Source organism: Phoenix dactylifera, chromosome 3, assembly GCF_009389715.1.
Source record: "Phoenix dactylifera cultivar Barhee BC4 chromosome 3, palm_55x_up_171113_PBpolish2nd_filt_p, whole genome shotgun sequence".
Taxonomy (NCBI): Eukaryota; Viridiplantae; Streptophyta; class Magnoliopsida; order Arecales; family Arecaceae; genus Phoenix; species Phoenix dactylifera.
Window position 1 is genome coordinate 16577347 of NC_052394.1, and position 20899 is coordinate 16598245.

Consider the following 20899-nt stretch of genomic DNA (forward strand, 5'->3'; position numbering starts at 1 on the left):
GGGATGACCTTTTCTTATCCTGCTCTTGCTTGACATGGTAAACAGTATTGCCCAGCATTATCTCAATTATTTAATCAGTTTTATGGCCCGGCAATTACATTTCTGTGTTTCCATTCAAAAATTATATTAAACTGAAAAAACTTTTTGTCTACTTTTATTAGATTCATGTATCTTTGTTGAAATAGTGTACTTGATAGCTATCTATTTTCATATTATTTTTTTAAATATTTTATATTTATTAAAAAATTTATTATTAAAAAAAAAAGGCCTCATTCATTGGATTCGCCTTAGGCCCCCAAATGTATCGGGCCGCCCCTGCTGACCATGATGGAACTCCGTGAGGCAAAAGGTACAACATGACTTGTGGCCGAAAGGAATGAAAAATAGCTCACCCCTTCACCGGCCTAGCTCATCTTTTGGTACTCAAATGATGATCTAGCTTTAGCCTGACAACACAAAGTTTAATTAAATGGAGACAACCAAATCTAGATGAGCAATGATTGACGTAGAAAGCATCAAATAGCAGCAGGTAGAGCACAAAGCAACAGCCACAAGATGAGCTACAAAATCCCAGGTCCGGGATTATCCCGAAAATTCCATTTCCTAACACCAATCATCTCCTAACGGTTGACTCTTTTAGCTTCTTCTTAGTGCTGCTTAAAAGAGCCTTTTAGTAACATTTCACAGGTTAGAAAATACAACCTGGCGGGAGGCAAGAGTTGGGAAGCAGGTCAGCTAACACCTGAACTACTGCATATGTATCCATAGCCGACATCCAGAAACTGTGCTCAATAAATTTCTAGGATTAGCTTTGTCTTCATTTTATTCTAATCCACTACTAGTAGTGGTACAAGGAAAACATTCACCCACCAATCTACATACAGCATCAAGCAGCAGTGTTTCCTGCACTACAACTATAAAGCAGACAGCTACAAAGTAGATTTACAGAAAGGCCTAGATTCAACACCAAAACCAAGATATAAGTACCCCTACCCATATGATAGCTCATTATGGCAACCTCCGGTATACCAAGCCATTGTGTCACCAGTCATCATCTAGCAGTTTGTATCATAGGCTGCAAGCCCTTGCAACTCGGGACCTTCCAACTGCCAAATGGCCATGGTCCAAAGTCATTTATGAAAGAAAAAACCAAATAACATTACAAAAATAAATTCCATGCTTATCAAAGCATTTGTTCTCTTGTTAAAGGTTGTTTTATTTGTTTTGGTAAGAAATTTAAAAGGTTGTTTTATGATGAAAGAAAAATATTTTGAAGAAAAAAAATCATAAAAACAATACTTCAAAAATATATTTTGGGACACATTGAAAAGCTGATTTATGGATTTGAACCCAAATATAATACAACAAGAAAAGCCCAAACCAAAATTTATTTATGATATACCGTAATACAAACTTTTGTAGATCATTAAAGAGTGTTTAAAATAGGTAGGATTAAATTGGATTGAAATTTCACATGCATGCACCATAAGAGATAAAGGATGATGGGATGAGATGATTGTGATTGAGAGGAGCAAGAAATTCTTATTAATCTTAATTGATACTTGGCGAGGTTTCTGGATCCCAAAATATCGTTCATCTCTTTGAATCGGTAAATATCAAAATGAACCGTGATCTCAATTCACTTTGACCTAGATAGAAGGATGTAATTTTTTGCAAAAAACTAAGATATTACAAGATATTGGCCTACATATAGCTACATAAGATATTGATAATTTGGTCGATATACTAAAGCTGAGGCCAACAAATACCTGGTGAACATACTAGTACTTACTAGTTTATATTTCAATATGTTAGTTCAAATCAATTGAGGTTTTGAACATACCACATCAATTGGTGCCCTATATCAATTAAACCATTATTTTGAGTAAATTCTAATAAATTTATAAATAATTGTTTAGATTTTGAAGCTTAAAATTTTCTAGTCCTTGTTCCCAGTTCAATACTTATACCAAAATTAAATTAAAAAATCATATTATTTCACTTGCAAACTGTCTAATTACATTGGTTTTGATTTTTCTTTTTCCATACATGACAAAGTTTGGAAGCTACAACCATCCATATGTAACACCATTCATGATCACATATGTATCATACATATCCATAAAATTATGATCATCATATCCAATACATAAATGATTGGCCATGATCACAAGGCTGGAGTCTACAAGGAATCTATGTACAGCACCACCATCATAAATACATCCAAACCAACAGCTAACAGGCTCTCAGTTATTAATTTAAAGGAAAGAAAAAAAGTAGATAAACAACCTTTACTCTCTCTTTCTCTCTTCAGGTGCCGACAGAGCGCTTGTTCGAGCACCTTCCTCTTCAATTCATTTCTCACCAACTCTCTCCCTCTCTCTTCCTTGAGATCTTGGAAACCCTAACCCTAACTTCTCCGGGAGCTTCTCGACCCTCGCCGCGGAGCGATGGCCGTTGCACCGCGTGTCGCGGCCCGAGCCCTAGCCCTAGCCGTGACCGTCGTCCTCCTCGCCGCCCCGGCCGCTGGGAACTCCGAGGGCGACGCGCTCTTCGCCCTCCGACGGAGCCTCTCCGACCCCGACAACGTCCTTGAGTCCTGGGATCCCACACTCGTCAACCCCTGCACCTGGTTCCACATCACCTGCAACCAGGAGAACCGCGTCACCAGACTGTAGGCATCTCTCCTTGTTCTTCTCCCTCTTTTTCTCATCATTCCTCCAGTTGATGGTCTTTTTTCTCCACGATGCAATCCCCTTGCTGGAATTCGAGAAATGATTTTTTTCTTTTGAGAAAAGGGAGTTCATTGAGGGAAGATTTTATATTTGATTACATGATTAATGGATTATATTTCCCTTCAAATCGTGGGTTATTGATAAACCTCCTTATTCCTGTATGGAGTTAAGGAAACAACATTTTTGAACTGAGTATATGCTCGAAGTTGCAGTCTTTCAAATGAAAATTGCTTAGATTAAGAATTCGTATTTGATTACATTATTAAAGATGCTGCTAATTGTTTTTTTTTTCCTCTATTGGATTGGGGAGAGAAGTTTTTGAGCTCATCACATGCTCAAAGTTGCAAGCTTTCAAATGAAAATATTTTAAGCATGAATTCTTGACGGGATTTGAATAAGACATTGTCATCCTTATCTTGTTATTGTATTCTGGTTTGTTATGATGAGTTTTAAGCAATAGACTACGAATGATAGAGAAACGGATTTTAAAGAGTTCGCCTTTTTGATTTTGGCCAGCATATTGACTCAAATAACTGGGATGCTGATGAAGAGCCTTACTTTAATTTAGTCTAATGTGCTGCCTTATATTGTAATATCGCACCATGGTGTATGATAGACTGAGGGAAAAGTTTGCAATTTATTTATCTTTTTATATGCAATTCTGTTTTTCTGCAGGGACTTAGGAAATTCGAATCTGTCAGGCCATTTGGTACCTGAACTTGGAAAGCTTGAACATTTGCAGTATCTGTAAGTCTCCTCTTTTTAAAAGCGTATACGGCTTTGCTTCATCACTGAGTCTGGATTTCTTGGATTCCATGATATGCTGGCTCACTTGGATTTCCATTTGTCTGTTTAAAAAGTGTTTTTAACCTTAGATTGACTGCTGAAGGCTAAAAATTCCAAATTGAGACATAGTTACAAGTAAGCTATCACATTCTTTGAGAGATAATCCTGATAGGAAGAACTTCCTTTTTTAATAATGTTGAGAGGGAGGGCATCAACTATCATATGAAAGAAATGATGTGAAAAATACCCAGGTCAAATACTAACAGAAACACCTTCAAAGGTATGAACCTAGAATCTTGTCCAAGTGGAGAAGGTGTGCCTGTTACTTTGAACATATAAGAACTAGATAATAACTATATTACTTTAAGAAGAACCTGAAAATTATACTGTTACTGCTAGGGACCTTGGAGGAGTATTCTAGATATCAAGTTTTGATAAGAATATCATTGGGTTTATATTATGCAAAGCTTGAATATGCGTAACATGATACTGCGGAGAAAATTATACCATTATGCTGTAGATGAAGAATGTTATTTGAATAATAGCAGTAAAAGTTAATTTGGCATCATTTTTCCCTAATGTGGCATTTTATTTATTAAAAAATAATGATATAATGTCAAAATTGGGACACACACACACATATGTACATATATATACACATACATATACATGTATATATACATGTATACACACACACACATACATATATACACACAACACACATACATATATATACACACACATATATATACATATATATACACACACATATATATACATATATACATACATATACATATATATATACATATAGATGTACTTGCGTATACTCACACACACACAAACACACCTTGTGACCTGATGATACGTTGAGGCTTGTTTATAAACATAGGAGAAATGAGCATTGTATGGTGGGATTTGTGGAGTCATTGTCTACCATGATTTTTTGTTACAAGCCTCTATCCTTTCCCAGACTTTGTAGGTGCCCCATATACACATTTATGCATAATAGTCCACGTGGAATTCAATGTGGATTCATTCATAATAGTTCACTTGGAATTGTATAAGAATTCAATGTGGATTCATTTCAGTGAAGCTACTATACCATCTAGAAGTTTGCAAGGCAGGGGGAGGGTGCTTAAGTTATATAAAGAGACAAATTTCGTGGCTTTTCTCTAGTATAAGTATGAGTAGGTGAAAAAGAAGGTATAAAAGACATGACAGTCAACATAATTTGTTGTATTGGGCCATAAGAATGCAAGTATTTTCCTTTGAATGAGAATAAACTTCTCATTTATTTATGTCATGGCCCATGATGTCTTTTGTTCTTGTAAAATGCTTTTTAAGTATAAATTTCTAATATGAATAAATATTAAGAACGAATATGCATGTTCACCTTTACTCAATCTGCACTTCAACTGGTTATTCTTTTTTATTCTTTATGTTCATCCTTCTAACGAAAACTATCTTCTTCAGTTTACTTCTGTAACAACTCATGACTATATTCATGTACTATGGTTCTAAATATGGAAGAGTTTTTCAGAGTCTTTTGCGGTTCCTTAGTTGTTTATGATATATCTATAGCTTATGTAATAATATTTGGATTTGTGAATTCTTTATATTACTTATACAGGGAGCTTTAACAAAAACAACATTCAAGGGACAATCCCAGCTGAACTTGGTAATCTAAAGAGCCTGATTAGCTTGGACTTGTATAACAACAACATTTCAGGGATTATACCTCCAACACTGGGCAAACTGAAGGCTTTGGTATTCTTGTGAGTTCATGTTATCTTTTTTCCTTCCCATATTATACTTTTTCCTCAGAATAATTTACATGGATTATTCTCAACTGAATACAACCTGTTATTGGTGTTTTCTATATGGGGCAATCAATCACATCACATCACGTCATTCGGGTATCAAACTTTCAAACTATCATAACCAGTTGGATTCTGTTATAGATTCTCTGACAAAGTTACTATTTTATAAGTTGAGGGCAGAAAATAGTAGGGCAATATTAAAGCTGTTTTTTTCTCTTCTGAGTCCTTTTGGTCTTTGTATTCCTGTGTTATTGCTGATTTTATTGTTTGCTTATGCAGACGGCTCAATAACAACCAATTAACCGGACCAATCCCAAGGGAACTTGTTGGAATTTCTAGTCTCAAAGTTATGTAAGTTTGGCAGTATCGGCTTTCACCTATCTTTGCATGCAGTATGGACAAGATTTACTTATTATGAGGTCAATTAAATGTAATTTTCTTGGTTTATGAAATGTACTTATTTGTGCTTTCAGAGATGTCTCAAAGAACAACCTTTGTGGGACCATTCCTACCTCTGGACCTTTTGAACACATCCCCTTGAACAAGTAATTCCCCAATTTCCTTGACTTTATTTTGATTTCTGTCAAATTATTAGCATCCGCTATTCTGATCTTTAAAGTGTAGAATTCTTGGATATTAAATTTTCTGTGCTCATCCTTGCATCTTAATCTGCCCTTGTCATAGTTATGTAGTAGAATTGATTGAGTTCGCTGCCAATAACTGGAGTTTGCAGCTACATAGAATTGCTCCTGGATGGATACGAATATAATTGTAGAAGGTACATGAGATTCTTGTGTTTAAGAGGATGTAGCGTGCAAACAATCTGAACAGTTAATGATATCTGATGATATGATTAGATGTTTCATATTAACTAGAAAGAACTTGTTTGCATCTAGAGCTTCTGACATGCTTCCTAAGGCATAGAAATTCATCCTTCGATGCCCCATCAATTAATTAGGTTGCACTTCCATTTTTGCCAAACTTGTTCAGTATTATCAATTGTCTTGTTTTGCAGTTCTCGTGCATTGCTTATGAATATTTTCATTGTCAACAGTCTTTTCTTGGAAGGTTTACTGGAGGTTTTGCAGGATTGCGAGCTTTTAAAAAGTGTCTTAAGTATAGAGACATCTAGAGGGTCGTGGGGCCATAGGCCCTTAGCATATTTGATAGGACTTTTAGTGTTGGAGTGCATTTCGGATGTGTTATGGATGAGATGCATGAGATGAATATGTGATTGGGAACTCCCTTCTGAATCCTTCTTGCTACGAATTCAGAATTCTTATGAAAGAATTATGTAAGAGGATGCATTTGATAACATTTGCAAGTTTTGCCTAGAGACTGAATTATTCCATAGGACGTCAGAAAATTGGACCATGTGCTTGATAAATTTATTGAGGTGATGGAGTTCTCCATTCCTTTGAAGTAAGATAAAATTTATTGTAGAATTCACTAATTATGATCTCGTATTCTTGTTACAATCTGGGTGATGCTACATATCAGAAAACTAACATGCTATCCTCTTATAGTATGTTTTCCTTAGTAAGAAAGAAGCTGAAATGACCATTATATTATAACATCATACATGTGATATTTGCCCCCCCCCCCCCCCCCCCCCCCCCCCCCCCCCCCCCCCCCCCGCCCCCGCGCAAAGTTTGGGGTGAAATATTAAGGGCTCTTCTTCCATTACCCATGTTTTTTTGTGTTTATTTTGTTAGGAAGAAGCTGAAAGTATGTACATGTTCTTCTGGTTTTGTGACTTAAGCAATAAGCAGTATCCAGGTTGTGAGTAACCTTTTGTGGAAATGTGGGTAAATAGAATAAAGTTATGGATTGAGAAGGTTTTATTTAACAGGGGCTCTGGTTTTCTTTGAGTGATTGTATACTGTCATGGAAGTTGTATTATTAATTTTTATACTGTAGCATGGGAAAAAAGTGCGTTTCTTAAGTTCAGCATTACTTTGATCTTATTATGGCTTAAAACCTTTGAACTTTTATGGTTGTATCCATGGTGATAGCTTGATCATATGTAAGAAAGATCCTGGGAGAACTTGACAGTGGGGTGTCCAAATGGGTAGTAGGCCAGTATGGTGGTTGGAAGACCAGAGAAAGCTCAGAAGAAATTTGTGAAAACGAGTATAAAGATGCTAAAGTCGAGTAGCTTTTTTTAGCAATAGATTTCAAAGAACCATCTGTAAAGACAACCCAAATTGATGGTATAGGCTTATTGGTTATCATCTTGATTTCTTGTGCTTATAAGTTGTCAGAGATGGTCACATAGGCTCAAAGTACAAAGGATTGTAAACGCTATTCAAAACCGGCTAAGAGAGTTTTGAAAAGAGGCCACTTTGCTGAGCAATTACATGTTTTATTTTGTGAAAGTTATGAAGTTTGGTGAAGCTAGGAAGGATTGGAAAAAACTTGAAATTCTAGAAGAAATATAAAGAGCAGGCTTTAAAGAGGTAACATTTTACTGGGCAATTACATGAATTTTTCTATGGCAAAAAGGTTGTGGAATATGATGATCTGGGATTTCCTAGGTGGCAAAAGAAAGTGGTATTAGATCAATACTGACTCATAATGGCATTAGTCGTCATCTCATCCATAGGGAAGTTATGCTAGAGCTTAATATAATTTCAATTGAAAAATTATAGGATTTCTTTGGATAATATGTTTCTAAGGTAGTCAAATCAGGATGCTGATAATATAGTGGTTTAATTACTACTTCATGGGTGAAGATTTATGCCTGGCTCCTCCGAAAGTCCTATTTTGGAACCTGAACTGAAAAAGATTCTATACATGATCTGCTTTAGAGATCATGGTATTACTCTTCTTTTTTGTTTTTGCTCTTCTTTTCTCTTTGTGATAATTTCATTGGTTCTTTTTTCGTGCTTCATTATCATATTTATCTTTTTCGTCATTAGCCATATTGCAGGGACTACTAATTAACTTAGTCTGCATGTTCCTGAAACTCTAAGCTATTTGTTACCTCTTTGTTTGTGTGAATTAGACATTAATTTTTTTGTCTAGCATCATCAAGCTGTACTCTCAAAGTCCTCTACATTTTTATATTTTTGTTTTCTCATTCTTAGAGGACAGGCCTCGGAGCAATGGTAAGATTGCTCCATTAATGACCTGAGTGTCATGGGTTTGAAATACGGAAACAGTCTCTCCACATATGAGCTTAACGTTGCACATATCTGACCCTCTCCATATCCTGTGGTGGCAGGAGCCTTGCATCCTGAGATGTTTTTTTTTTTATTTTTCTTTGTTTTTCTCTCTTGGAAATGCTCTATAAATCTCCTATTTCACTTCTGATTTCACTGTATAAACACATTTACAATGAGCATGTTTTGAATGTTTACCATCACAAAAATTGTCCTGCAACTCTTGACAAGTAGGAAGTACTGTTCTGAGTATTCACCTTTAAGCAGGTGGCAAGTTTTGTTCTGTAATAGAAATCTGAGCTCGACTGCAAAAATTAAGATTGCATAAACCTGCTGATAGTCTTGATTTTTGTTGTCTACAAAATGCAATAAATAGTTTTTTATGCACTTCAGTAATAGTAATAGTAATAGTAAGTTTCACTCCTGCTAAAAAGTAGTTTTGGTAATGGTGCTGATTAGTGTCTGTCTGCTGTCTTATCTTTATTTCTCTCATGATTTTGCCTTTTGTTCTGCAGCTTCGAGAATAATCCTCGGTTGGAAGGTCCCGAGTTGCAAGGGCTTGCAGCCTATGATACAAACTGCTAGATGATGACTGGTGACACAATGGCTTGGTATACCGGAGGTTGCCATAATGAGCTATCATATGGGTAGGGGGTACTTATATCTTGGTTTTGGTGTTGAATCTAGGCCTTTCTGTAAATCTACTTTGTAGCTGTCTGCTTTATAGTTGTAGTGCAGGAAACACTGCTGCTTGATGCTGTATGTAGATTGGTGGGTGAATGTTTTCCTTGTACCACTACTAGTAGTGGATTAGAATAAAATGAAGACAAAGCTAATCCTAGAAATTTATTGAGCACAGTTTCTGGATGTCGGCTATGGATACATATGCAGTAGTTCAGGTGTTAGCTGACCTGCTTCCCAACTCTTGCCTCCCCAGGTTGTATTTTCTAACCTGTGAAATGTTACTAAAAGGCTCTTTTAAGCAGCACTAAGAAGAAGCTAAAAGAGTCAACCGTTAGGAGATGATTGGTGTTAGGAAATGGAATTTTCGGGATAATCCTGGACCTGGGATTTTGTAGCTCATCTTGTGGCTGTTGCTTTGTGCTCTACCTGCTGCTATTTGATGCTTTCTACGTCAATCATTGCTCATCTAGATTTGGTTGTCTCCATTTAATTAAACTTTGTGTTGTCAGGCTAAAGCTAGATCATCATTTGAGTACCAAAAGATAAGCTAGGCCGGTGAAGGGGTGAGCTATTTTTCATTCCTTTCGGCCACAAGTCATGTTGTACCTTACCTTTTGCCTCACGGAGTTCCATCATGGTCAGCACTTGCTGTTAAATTTCAATTAGCCTCGCGAGAATCATAATTAATGGCTTCAAAGTACATGGAGTATTTCCATTAGGTCCCTGACTATTTTCCCAGATGCAAAGCTGCTTTACTTGATATAATTGAAAACCACTCTATTAGTTTACACTGGGTTTACGGAAATGATGGCGCCGAGGATGTAACCACTCTAGCGCGCACACCCACAGAGAGAGAGAAAGAGAGTTGACAAATCTACTAATATAATATTATTTCACATACCCCGGTTTGTGACTGAAGGATAATTCTGATAACTGGAATGAGTAGATTGGTAATGCAGGGTACAAATTAATGATGCATGTACGCTATGGCTACCTCGCATGGTATGCAAATAGGAAGGAATTAGAGTGCCGCAGCGAAAATCTTTGCACTGATGGAATCAGATCACAGGGCAGCTTGGCACTTCGGCTACCGCTATTTCCTAGACTATAAGCTGAATTTATGACATGTTCCACTTCCCTCGCCAAAAACGGCTAGTCCACATGCGGAAGAGCTCACCATGCCAAGGTTAAATTAAACCAACCTCAGACTGGTCAATTTTCTACCGGCCTCTTAAAAACTATTTGATGCCCAAGTAGTGTCCTATCTTAAGAAAAGTTCTATTTCTTTCACACACACAAAAAAAAAAAGAAACAAAAACACCTTCCTCTTCATGCAGATAATTTTGCACCTCAAAACATTTTCAAGAATCAAACTTCTATGCACCAAAAACAGTGGTAGATAGGCCTAAGAGAGGCTTCAAATATTCAGATTACCATAGCATCATGTCCAAAGAAAATCCTAATACCTGTGTTATGTGAAATCATCTTCATCAAATTCAATGACAAAAAAATGTTGTCTTTATCCTCCTGCAAGATCAAATAAATTTGATCCAAATGGAAATTCCCAATTCGTTCAAAATATAAGTTATACATCAGCATTGCAGTTCAACGAGGCAGTAGCAAGCCAGTTTAACCACATTAGCAACCACAAGAATCAGCATTATCATAGGAAAAAGGCCGAGAAACATCTAAATACAAGTTTGTTAGCAGTCACGCATGATGGACATAATAGCAGCTTTGAGCAACAACTGATTTGTGCAGCCTTCTAACATTACATTACATAGTTTATAAGAATCCTATCCTGATCATCCTGGTCCGTCACAATATAGTTCAACAAGGTCGACAGGTTGGATCCCTAAGTCCCCGGTTTGGACATTTTCTGTAACGGTGTCTTGGCCAAGTACAGAGCTGAGCTGAAATAAATTACATTACATATATGGAGTTGACTGAAATTTCATGTGATTCAGTAAACAGAATATACATTCCATCATTGCTAGATCGATCCGTATGGTTCGATGAATAATGAGTCAATAATGGGAAACTTCTATGAAGCTGCCCAAAACTGACAGAAACTAGCTTTTCTAATGATTTGAGAGGAGACTTTTCTATGCTAACAAAATGGTTTAATGCTCAGAGTTCTTAATCAGGTAGAAGATGCAGGGAATATCTCCCATATGTCAATACACCAATAATGAGAACTCTAATTGAACGCACAATATAAAATAACAAAGCAGAATGACCTTTCAGATTTCTCTTGCTGGCTCCACCTATTCAGTTCAATCTGGCTTTCTCACCCAGAAGGTGGCCAAAAGATCACCTAAACAGTTTTTCAGAAAAGAATATGAGTACTATTGATCCAAGAACCAGGGCCATAGATCATTTACTTAATAAGAAAAACAGCTCTTTACCTTTTGCGCTCCGCACGCCATTTATATACGGGCTTAGTTGTTGGGGAAACTATCTCATCTTCAAGGAGCTTACGCTTCCGACCAGGTTTCTGCTTCATAAATAGAAATTATGCAGCTCGTTAGAAAAGTGCCAGAGAAAAAAAAAAGGAGAGAGAAAAAGGAATAAGAATAGTAGTCATGCAAATGCACAAAACCATCAATACTACTACAGAATTTATGGAGTGTCACTCTTTATGCAATTGATGAGGCTGAATCTGTGCACAATATACCCAAGTACAGATGACCCAAATAAAAATACTGATGGGAATTGTGTCAAAATTTGTGTTAGCGTCTACTCATATCTAATCATGCATAACGATGCACCAAAGTTTTCAGCATAGTGTATAAACATTTTTTTTGAAACCTGCAATTCCTTTTGCAATGCCATGTCCGCATACAATTTTTCCAGCTCTTGAACCCTTTTTTTCCTTGCTTCTAACTCTTTGTAAGAAGAAGATGTTTTCCTGAAATGGAGCAAATGATTAGCGGAAAAAAATGGGTCAAGCTTCAGCAGAGCCAAGACCATCATATAAAAGAATGAGAATGTAGAAAAAGAAAAGTAAATAAAAGGACCTGATAGTAGAGAGAGAGAGAGAGAGAGAGAGAGAGTCAAGCTATTCTAATTTTGTTATTGAGTTGCAAAAAACCAATTATTTCGCATGAACACACAATAATACAAAAAATGTCTGACTGCCGCACAAGAATACCACATCTTCAACTTACAAAATTAAAATATTTAATGAAAAATTTGCATATAAATGTTAAACAATATCTAATGTCTCTAAGTCAAAAGACGCAACTATAGATCTTTCAATATTCATGTGTTCTTCCAAACACTTTGGGATGCCATATCCACCCAATAACTTTTAAGTAATGAATTAGTACCACACTGTGTAAGTTAACAAACAACATTCTCCTGTATTTGAAGGAGAAACTCATTAGGCTAGCAAAATTTAGATATATACAGATGAGCTTAGAGCTGAACACATCTTAAAATTACTCAACGCTCAGATAACATCAATCAAGCCAACTATTTATTCTGTAAAAGATTATTACAACTTCTCCCAATTAAAAAATACTTACTTCTTTATACGATTCGGCACATTTTCAAAAGCAGGTGAATTACTCGTCTGTGATGATCTTGATTGTATTTCTTTAGCTTCTTCCCTAATACAACATGGAAAAATATCATCTTAGTAGACATGTAAGAATGAGATGAATAGAGAAGTTAAAAAGAATTCATCTAAGAATGAGATGAATAGAGATTTAAAAAGAATTCGACTAATAAAAAAAAAAAAGTGGTTTCAACACCTACAGAAAAACTGGAAGTACGTGCAACCAATAATCATGTTTCATAAAGACATAGTGCCACATATGGTTTTCATAATATTCTTTCTTTCCTTCTATTTATTTAGAAGGCAATTATCATAGCAAAATGAAAGGAGAAAAAATGTCATGAGACACACAGAAATGACAAAAGCTCCTCTCACCTGGCATTAATCTAACATACATTTCTTCTATTGCTTGGCCGCGGTATTGAAATATTTGCTAATTTTGCAAAACCATATCTACAGCTAGAGAGGGCCAAAGAGCTCCTTTTTTAAGTTGAAACAAAATCAGGAGCTTCTATTAATAATACAATATCACCACTCCTCTTGCAAGACTAAAGAAGGGAAGATTTAACAGAACATCGTAGGACCAAGCAAAAGAGATTGGACCCAAGAAAACAGATATTACCTAGAATATTGGCAATTGCAATATCACTAATCAATTTAAGATATCAGGATTTGTAATGCACCAGCTGAATAAGGAATAGCTTATTGTTTATAGGACAATAGGTGTTTGTCAATGAGAATAAAACAGGACATACACATCTATCACATGGACAATTGTCTGTCAAAATTGTCAGATCTTGTTAAGCTCATTTAACATATTGTTAACTGATTCTAACCTTCCCCACGCAGGTCATTGAATTATTGGTGTTGGATAAAAATTTAGAGCCTGATCGGTGATATTATGATAAACACATCTGAATCCTAAGACAAATCAAACTCAAATGGAAAGTACTGCAACACAACTACACAAGCAACCAAGATTCCATACAAACCAAAATTGTAGACAAAACAATCTAATGTCTGTATAGTAGATGTATAAATGATACAGTAAATGCAGGCAGGCACCTTAGCTTCAGTAAGATAGTAACCAAATCTATTTTATTTTCCACTTCTCATTAATAAAAAATCAATTTTATTTGGAAATATCACTCAAATGAATTTGTGTTCTCAGTTTTCTCCAAAAGATCCAGCTTAGATACTATATTGGAGATTCACTAAGCAATTGAAATTCAAAATACACTTAGAGCATAGTCCTACTGAAATTTATCAGCCCCAAAATGTTGTTTCCTTTCTGTTCAAATACAGCTCTATTTTTTCCCAAAAGATACAAACAGACAATTTGTCATTATGTGGTGTAGCAGCATTTTGGTGTTCTTGTCATCATTTTGTGCTTGAGCTGATCTCTTGCCTTGCCCATGTTCAAATATAGCTCTATTTCAAACGGCAACAACCTGCTGGCATGCTATGACCCATAATAACTTTTATGACCATGGTATGCAAGTGGCTAGCATACTGCATAGTGTATACCACATGCAATCACAAAATCTGGTTGGTATTCTAAAAATAGTAAAGCAAATACAAATCATAAAAATAAAATAAAATAATTAAATAATTGGAAATGCGTACATATTCAAAAAAAGCTAAAGAAAAAAAAATCAAGCATACAGTTGCACAGCCTGTTGAAGGCTCATTTTAGTTTAGCATGGGCATGTTAATCTAAAGAAATTAATAATACCCACCTATTTCTGATGCTCAACATTTCAAGTGACTAACACAACAATTAAGTCCAGCCATTAAAAAATAAAAAAGGAGAGGAATGAGAAAACTGTCTGATGGGACGTGATATGGATCCAAAGGAATGAACTGGAGGACAATTCTAATAAATTTCATTCTTGAAAAAAAAAATCCATTTATTGATTTATTTCACCTATTCCATGACCGGAAACAAAGGGAGTACCGTTATACCACGATTTTGAATCATAGAGAACATATTCTTCTGTATGAATCGATATTATTACATTCCAATTCCTTCCTGATACCTCCCAAGAAAAATCTAGATTGGATCCAAAATTGATAGGTCAGCGTGAGCTTATCCATGCAATTATGCATCTTCAAATAGGAATCAATTTTCTGGCCTGTCTTTCGTACTTTGGTGAGTCGTCTGAGTGCACTCACCAAGATAGAGCTCAAGCTACATAAGCATGCTGCTTGAGGCTCATAAGAACCTAATGGTTCCATTATGTGGTTGATTCAGTGAGGTCACTAATTGCATTTTCATATGCAGGCGCAAATGCATGCAATGAGGACCACAATTAAAACAGAGGTACTCTCTAACCCAAATTGTATGGGGACGTTGTCACCAAAACATGAGAGGACTTGGTCGCCCTAAAAGAAACATTGGACTGACATCAAAATGTTCCATGCCCCACCAAAATATTTTATTTCCTAGTTTCCAATCCCAATATCTAATAGAATACATTTACAACTACAATTTTGGCATTCTTCTACTTTTACAGCCAAAATTTTTCTGTCCCCATGTCCAAACCGTCATCTATAAAATTGGCAGTAGAAGATGAGAAGGCCATACCTATCTTCAGCATAGTAAACATGTCGGTTTGATGGCTGATTATCCAGTTCATGAAGTGCAGAACTCAGCCTTTCAATTTTCTACAGCAACTTAAAAGTCATGAGATATGAAACAAGAACAATTGCAGCAAGCCACAAAAAGAACAGCCTAGACATGTTACTCACAAACCTTCTTTTCACTTTGAACTTTCTGAAGGATGTATCCTATGTCTTGAGTCTTCATCAGCATGAGTTCCTCCTGGGTGTACTTGTTTGCTTCACTCCTGAAAAGCATATCATTAATCTTGAGACAAAACAAACCAACAAAACCAACACAAGACTCAAATATTTAGAAAATAAAATTCCTCTAACTTTGGTCTGTGAATTCCAATGAACAGTTCTTGTGTTGATCATCTTGAAATAGAACTCATCTGGATTCCTAAAAGCCAACCTTCTCCTTCAACCTCTGTCAAACACCAACAAATTAGAATTAGACATAGCAATCTTTAATTCTTCCTTAACATAAACAAAGTGATACAATCTTCAGTTCTTCGTGAATTTAAATAAAGTGACGAAAGCTATAAGAAATAAAATAGATATTCCTACCCTCAAAAGTCTCTTCCTTCTTGTGGAATGCCTGAGCTCTCAAACATAATCTTTATGCTTCTCAAAGAAACCCAAAACTTCTTCCTCGCTTGACTGAGGATTAAACCAAAATAATTAAAGAATTGGAAAAGAGAGAGGGCACAAATAAGAAGGGGCACAGTAAAGCAGTTCACTCACGGTTTGAGCACGTTCCTTGTGAGCCCGTCGAGGGATAGCATTCCTCAGCGAACGACATCTTCGAGACCGGATCAAGCAATCACCACTACAGCAATAAGTGAATCAATCCTGCAGCCAATTCCTATCAACATGAAACTTGTCCAAACAAATTCAATTCCAGGCACGCAAATATATATCTGTGTGTGTGGCGCCGCGTGTATTTTAAAAAAAGCACATCTTTGAGATGAAAAACCAGATATAAATCAATTATAATGCAGGAAATTCTATTTTCCACCTACCAGCTTAATCCATAGATACCGAGAATAACTGAGAATGAATGGAAAAAATAAAAAAAAAAAAGATTATGAGGGGGGGTACCAATAGAGAAGAGAGAAGAAAAAAGGCTGATTGGAAGCTCAAAACCAGCTGGTTGGTGCCTTGAAACCCAGAGAGGATGGTCGAAGAGCAAATAGAAGAGTTCTAGGCCTCTTCTTCTGTTGAGACCCGGGGGGTGTTGAGAGTTCAGGTTTATGTCAGTCTCCAACGTGTGATTCGGTGTCACATTGGACCTGATTCGAGTTGGAAAAAAAAGTCGCCACAGGCATGGTTTAAATTAACGGCCGTTGTAATGGTTTTGGAGCAGGGTCCATTACATTACATACGTCATAACGGATACAGATATTTAAATAACAGCCGTTATTTGACTGCTGGTCAGTTATAACGGCATATTCGCTTGTATGCGCCACTTAAAAATTTATATATTTGTCCTCCTGCACCCACAAACTTAAATTTTAAAGGGATTTACTTTCACATTAAGGACCTGCTTAGATATTCTTGCAGAAATATGCTGCCCGTTGGCCCACTCACCTGTCTTCTAAGAGCATGCCAAAACTCCATCTAATTCCTAGCTTGTAGACCTATTGATCTGTAAAAATGATCCATGAAGATCTTTTTCTCTCAACAGGATTTGGACTAGGAGGTGTTGGTTGATGTGTGCCATACTCGAATAGGTTTGCCGTTCCATGAATTCAGCAGGAGAATCAGTATAAATTCTACTGAATCACGCAAACAGGCATTAAAAAAAAAAGAACAAGCGAGTCGTGTTACCATCCTATCAACCAGCGCATGGACTAGAGCAGGATGGAAGTGGTGCAATGAACTATTCAAAAAATATATATTTATTGTTAGCTATAAGCATAATTATTTCTATGCACATTAACTTATATATAAAAATTGTAATTATCTTTGGGTTTTCCCAGATAAATTTCTTATTTAGCTTCCCTAGTGACTGACAGAACAGGTGGAAGAGGGATTGAAAAACAAATCCATCTCTCAGATTCATCCTATTATAATAAGTTAATAACACTGTATTAATAAAAATCTATTAATACAATTCGCAAGAAAGAAATAAATGAAAAAAGAACAGAAAGTAAAAGAAATAGAATATAACAGGATGGCCGGCGTCGTCCCAAATCCCCAATCCATCACTCCTTCCACCCTGAATTCCACCCCCACTTACCACCAGAAGAAGAAAACCCCTTCCCCTCGCCCCCTCATGCACTAAGCCGACGATCCCACGACCGAGCAAGTCTCCTCCGCCGCCGCCTCCCCTGCCGAACTTCCAGCATCCGCCACCGCCAACCCCACCGTCGAGAACCAGCCCGCTCGGGTCCGGCTCAAGTACCGGAGCGGCACTGGGAAGAAGGCGGAGCAGCGGCGGCTAGGAAGTCTGGCGGCAAGCAAGACGAATGTGATGCGGCCACCGATGCCGCTCAAGGAGGCGGTGGCGGCGACGGCGCTGGAAGAGGAGTTCAGCTCCTACAGCGAGAACGGGAGGCTGGCCGGGCTAGGCCAACCACGGTGATGAAACCGAAGTCGGCCATTAGACATCACGGTGATGGAGCAATAAAAAAAGAGCAATAGGCCCAAACAAGAACGAAGAATGAAAGAGAGAGGGGAGAGAGAACATGATACCTCAATGGAACCACAGTCGGGCCGACGATAGGAGGCTCGCCTTCGGCTTGGACCGCCGACCGGCGATGAGCGACGAGGTTCAGGGATCGAAGAGGCGGTGGAGGCGGAGAGACGAGAAGTCGAGAACCCTAGCCGCTGATCGATGATTTCTTTTTCTGTTGGTTGAAGGGTTTGACTGTTGATTTTGATTAGGATCGGGGCTCTTCGAGAGAAGAAGAGCCCGGCAAACCAGCGGTCAGGATTTCGACCCCTGCATCAGTTGGTCTGATCAGACCACTTACCTCAATTTTCCGGGCCAAACATCGGCCCAGATATCGGCCGGATCCGGGCCTGTCCGGGGCTCGATTTGCAGACTCAAACAGGCCAACACAACTACCGGAGCCGGCCCGAAATATATTCGGGCCCTAATTTTGAACCTGAATCTGATCCAATTTCTTGGGCATAGCCCATAGCCCGACTCGAAGTCGGACTGACCCGGGCCCACTTCCCGTCTTACTTAAAGTGAATTTGTACATAAACACTGATGTATCATATTTATATACAGATCCCTAAAAAATAAAATTAATCACCCATATATCTCTAAACTTTGCATATTGGACAATCTAACGAGCACAAAATTAGTCAAGGGTCTTATTGACTTGCTTCTCTTGAATTTGAACATATGCTGGTATGAGTATCTTTTCTCCTTTCCCTTCTAATGCCTTTTTTTTAAAGGGGGCAATACTCACCATGGTGATCCTGTTGGGGTTACCAAACGCCCCCATAGAGTTAGGTGCCCGATCAACCGAGCTATGAATATTGGCCATAAGCTGGCCAATATGATTGTTGCCTTCACAATATTATTGATCCTGGCCTAAGTAAATCCAATTTGATCCAATAAAAAGTAGTGCTCTGCAAACTTAGAGCTTATCTGAATGGAATTTGACAAACTACTAAGTAAATGGTTGGATATGAGAGAATTGCATAGCGATGCTATGCAAGACATAATGTTCTTGATTTTTAACACTGTTGAACTTCACAAGCAGTGAGCAATTATTAGACAGGTCTAAAACTTTTTAGGGATTTGACATGTGCATTGCTAAATTAATTCCTATTTTGCTAGTAGCCTAAGCTGTTCTTTGTATCTGCATGTTAACATTGTAATTGTGTAAATTGCATGCAATTTTTTTGGACTTTCCTGAAATAATGGTAAGAGCACCACTCTTTTTAGTTTGATTTTGAAATCTCTTTTCATTGATGAGCTCATGAGAGAAGTCCCCAATGGTAAATTGGTGTGAATCCACCCCCTAGGGTTAGAGACATTTGCAAAGAGGTTAAAGGAAATATTCTGCAAATGTTCACTAAATAGACAATTAATATAATGACAACACTTTCAATAACCCTATTGCCTCCTTGAAAAAAAAGGCATTAGAAGGGAAAGGAGAAAAGATACTCATACCAGCATATGTTCAAATTCAAGAGAAGCAAGTCAATAAGACCCTTGACTAATTTTGTGCTCGTTAGATTGTCCAATATGCAAAGTTTAGGGATATATGGGTGATTAATTTTATTTTTTAGGGATCTGTATATAAATATGATACATCAGTGTTTATGTACAATTCACTTTAAGTAAGACGGGAAGTGGGCCCGGGTCAGTCCGACTTCGGGTCGGGCTATGGCTATGCCCAAGAAATTGGGATCAGATTCAGGTTCAAAATTAGGGCCCGAATATATTTCTGGCCGGCTCCGGTAGTTGTGTTGGCCTGTTTGAGTCTGCAAATCGAGCCCGGACAGGCCCGGATCCGGCCCGATATCTGGGCCGATGTTTGGCCCGGAAAATTGAGGTAAGTGGTCTGATCAGACCAACTGATGCAGGGGTCGAAATCCTAACCGCTGGTTCGCCGGGCTCTTCTTCTCTCGAAGAGCCCCGATCCTAATCAAAAATCAACAGTCAAACCCTTCAACCAACAGAAAAAGAAATCATCGATCAGCGGCTAGGGTTCTCGACTTCTCGTCTCTCCGCCTCCACCGCCTCTTCGATCCCTGAACCTCGTCGCTCATCGCCGGTCGGCGGTCCAAGCCGAAGGCGAGCCTCCTATCGTCGGCCGACTGTGGTTCCATTGAGGTATCATGTTCTCTCTCCCTCTCTCTTTCATCTTCGTTCTCGTTTGGGCCTATTGCTCTTTTTCTATTGCTCCATCACCGTGATGTCTAATGGCCGACTTCGGTTTCATCACCGTGGTTGGCCTAGCCCGGCCAGCCTCCCGTTCTCGCTGTAGGGGCTGAACTCCTCAGAGTTTCGACTGGGTCACGGGATGAACAGTGGATCTTTCTTCCTCAGAGTTTCTTCCTCAGAGTTTCGACTGGGTCCACCCACGGGAAGACTCGTAGCCACCTCCCTCTCCCCCCCCCACCTAAAAAACCGGCCCGATGGGGAAGCTCCAGAGTCCCACCTCCGAGTTCTGAGCTCTCTCGCTCCCCCCACCTCTCTCTCTCTCTTTCTCTCTCTCTCTTCCATCCGGGCTTGAAGCTATATGGGGCTTTACTTCCAAGCTTGGGCAAAATTCATCCGGAATCGAGCTCGAAGAGGAGGAGGAGGAGGAGAGATCTTACCGGCGACTGTGAGTCGGTGACCGGAGCCGCGGAGGTTGCCGTCCGGGGGAGAAGGACACCGAGAGGAGGCGGCGGCGACGACACCGGCGGAAACCGAGAGGAGGCGGCGGCGACGACACCGGTGGAAACCGAGAGGAGGCGGCGGCTACAGGGAAGCCGGCGGAAACCGGCTACAGGGGGCGGTGGTTCTCCGCGAGGGGAAGGGGGGGCGGCGGCACTCAGTGAGGGAAGGGGGGGGGGTCTCAACGAGGG

General features: G+C 38.4%; 1 protein-coding gene and 1 pseudogene across 1 annotated transcript; one reads left to right on the top strand and one right to left on the bottom strand.

Moving 5' to 3' along the window:
- The first annotated feature begins 2229 nt into the window (after positions 1–2229).
- LOC120110271 (leucine-rich repeat protein 1-like) lies at positions 2230–9366 on the top strand. Its single transcript, XM_039124770.1, has 6 exons — positions 2230–2674; positions 3411–3482; positions 5159–5299; positions 5624–5695; positions 5818–5889; positions 9024–9366. Exons 1-6 carry the CDS (start codon positions 2451–2453, stop codon positions 9091–9093), a joined length of 651 nt encoding a protein of 216 aa, XP_038980698.1. The 5' UTR covers positions 2230–2450; the 3' UTR covers positions 9094–9366.
- Positions 9367–11106: 1740 nt separating this feature from the next.
- On the bottom strand, positions 11107–16143 carry LOC120110116 (annotated as a pseudogene).
- Between the last annotated feature and the right edge of the window lie 4756 nt (positions 16144–20899).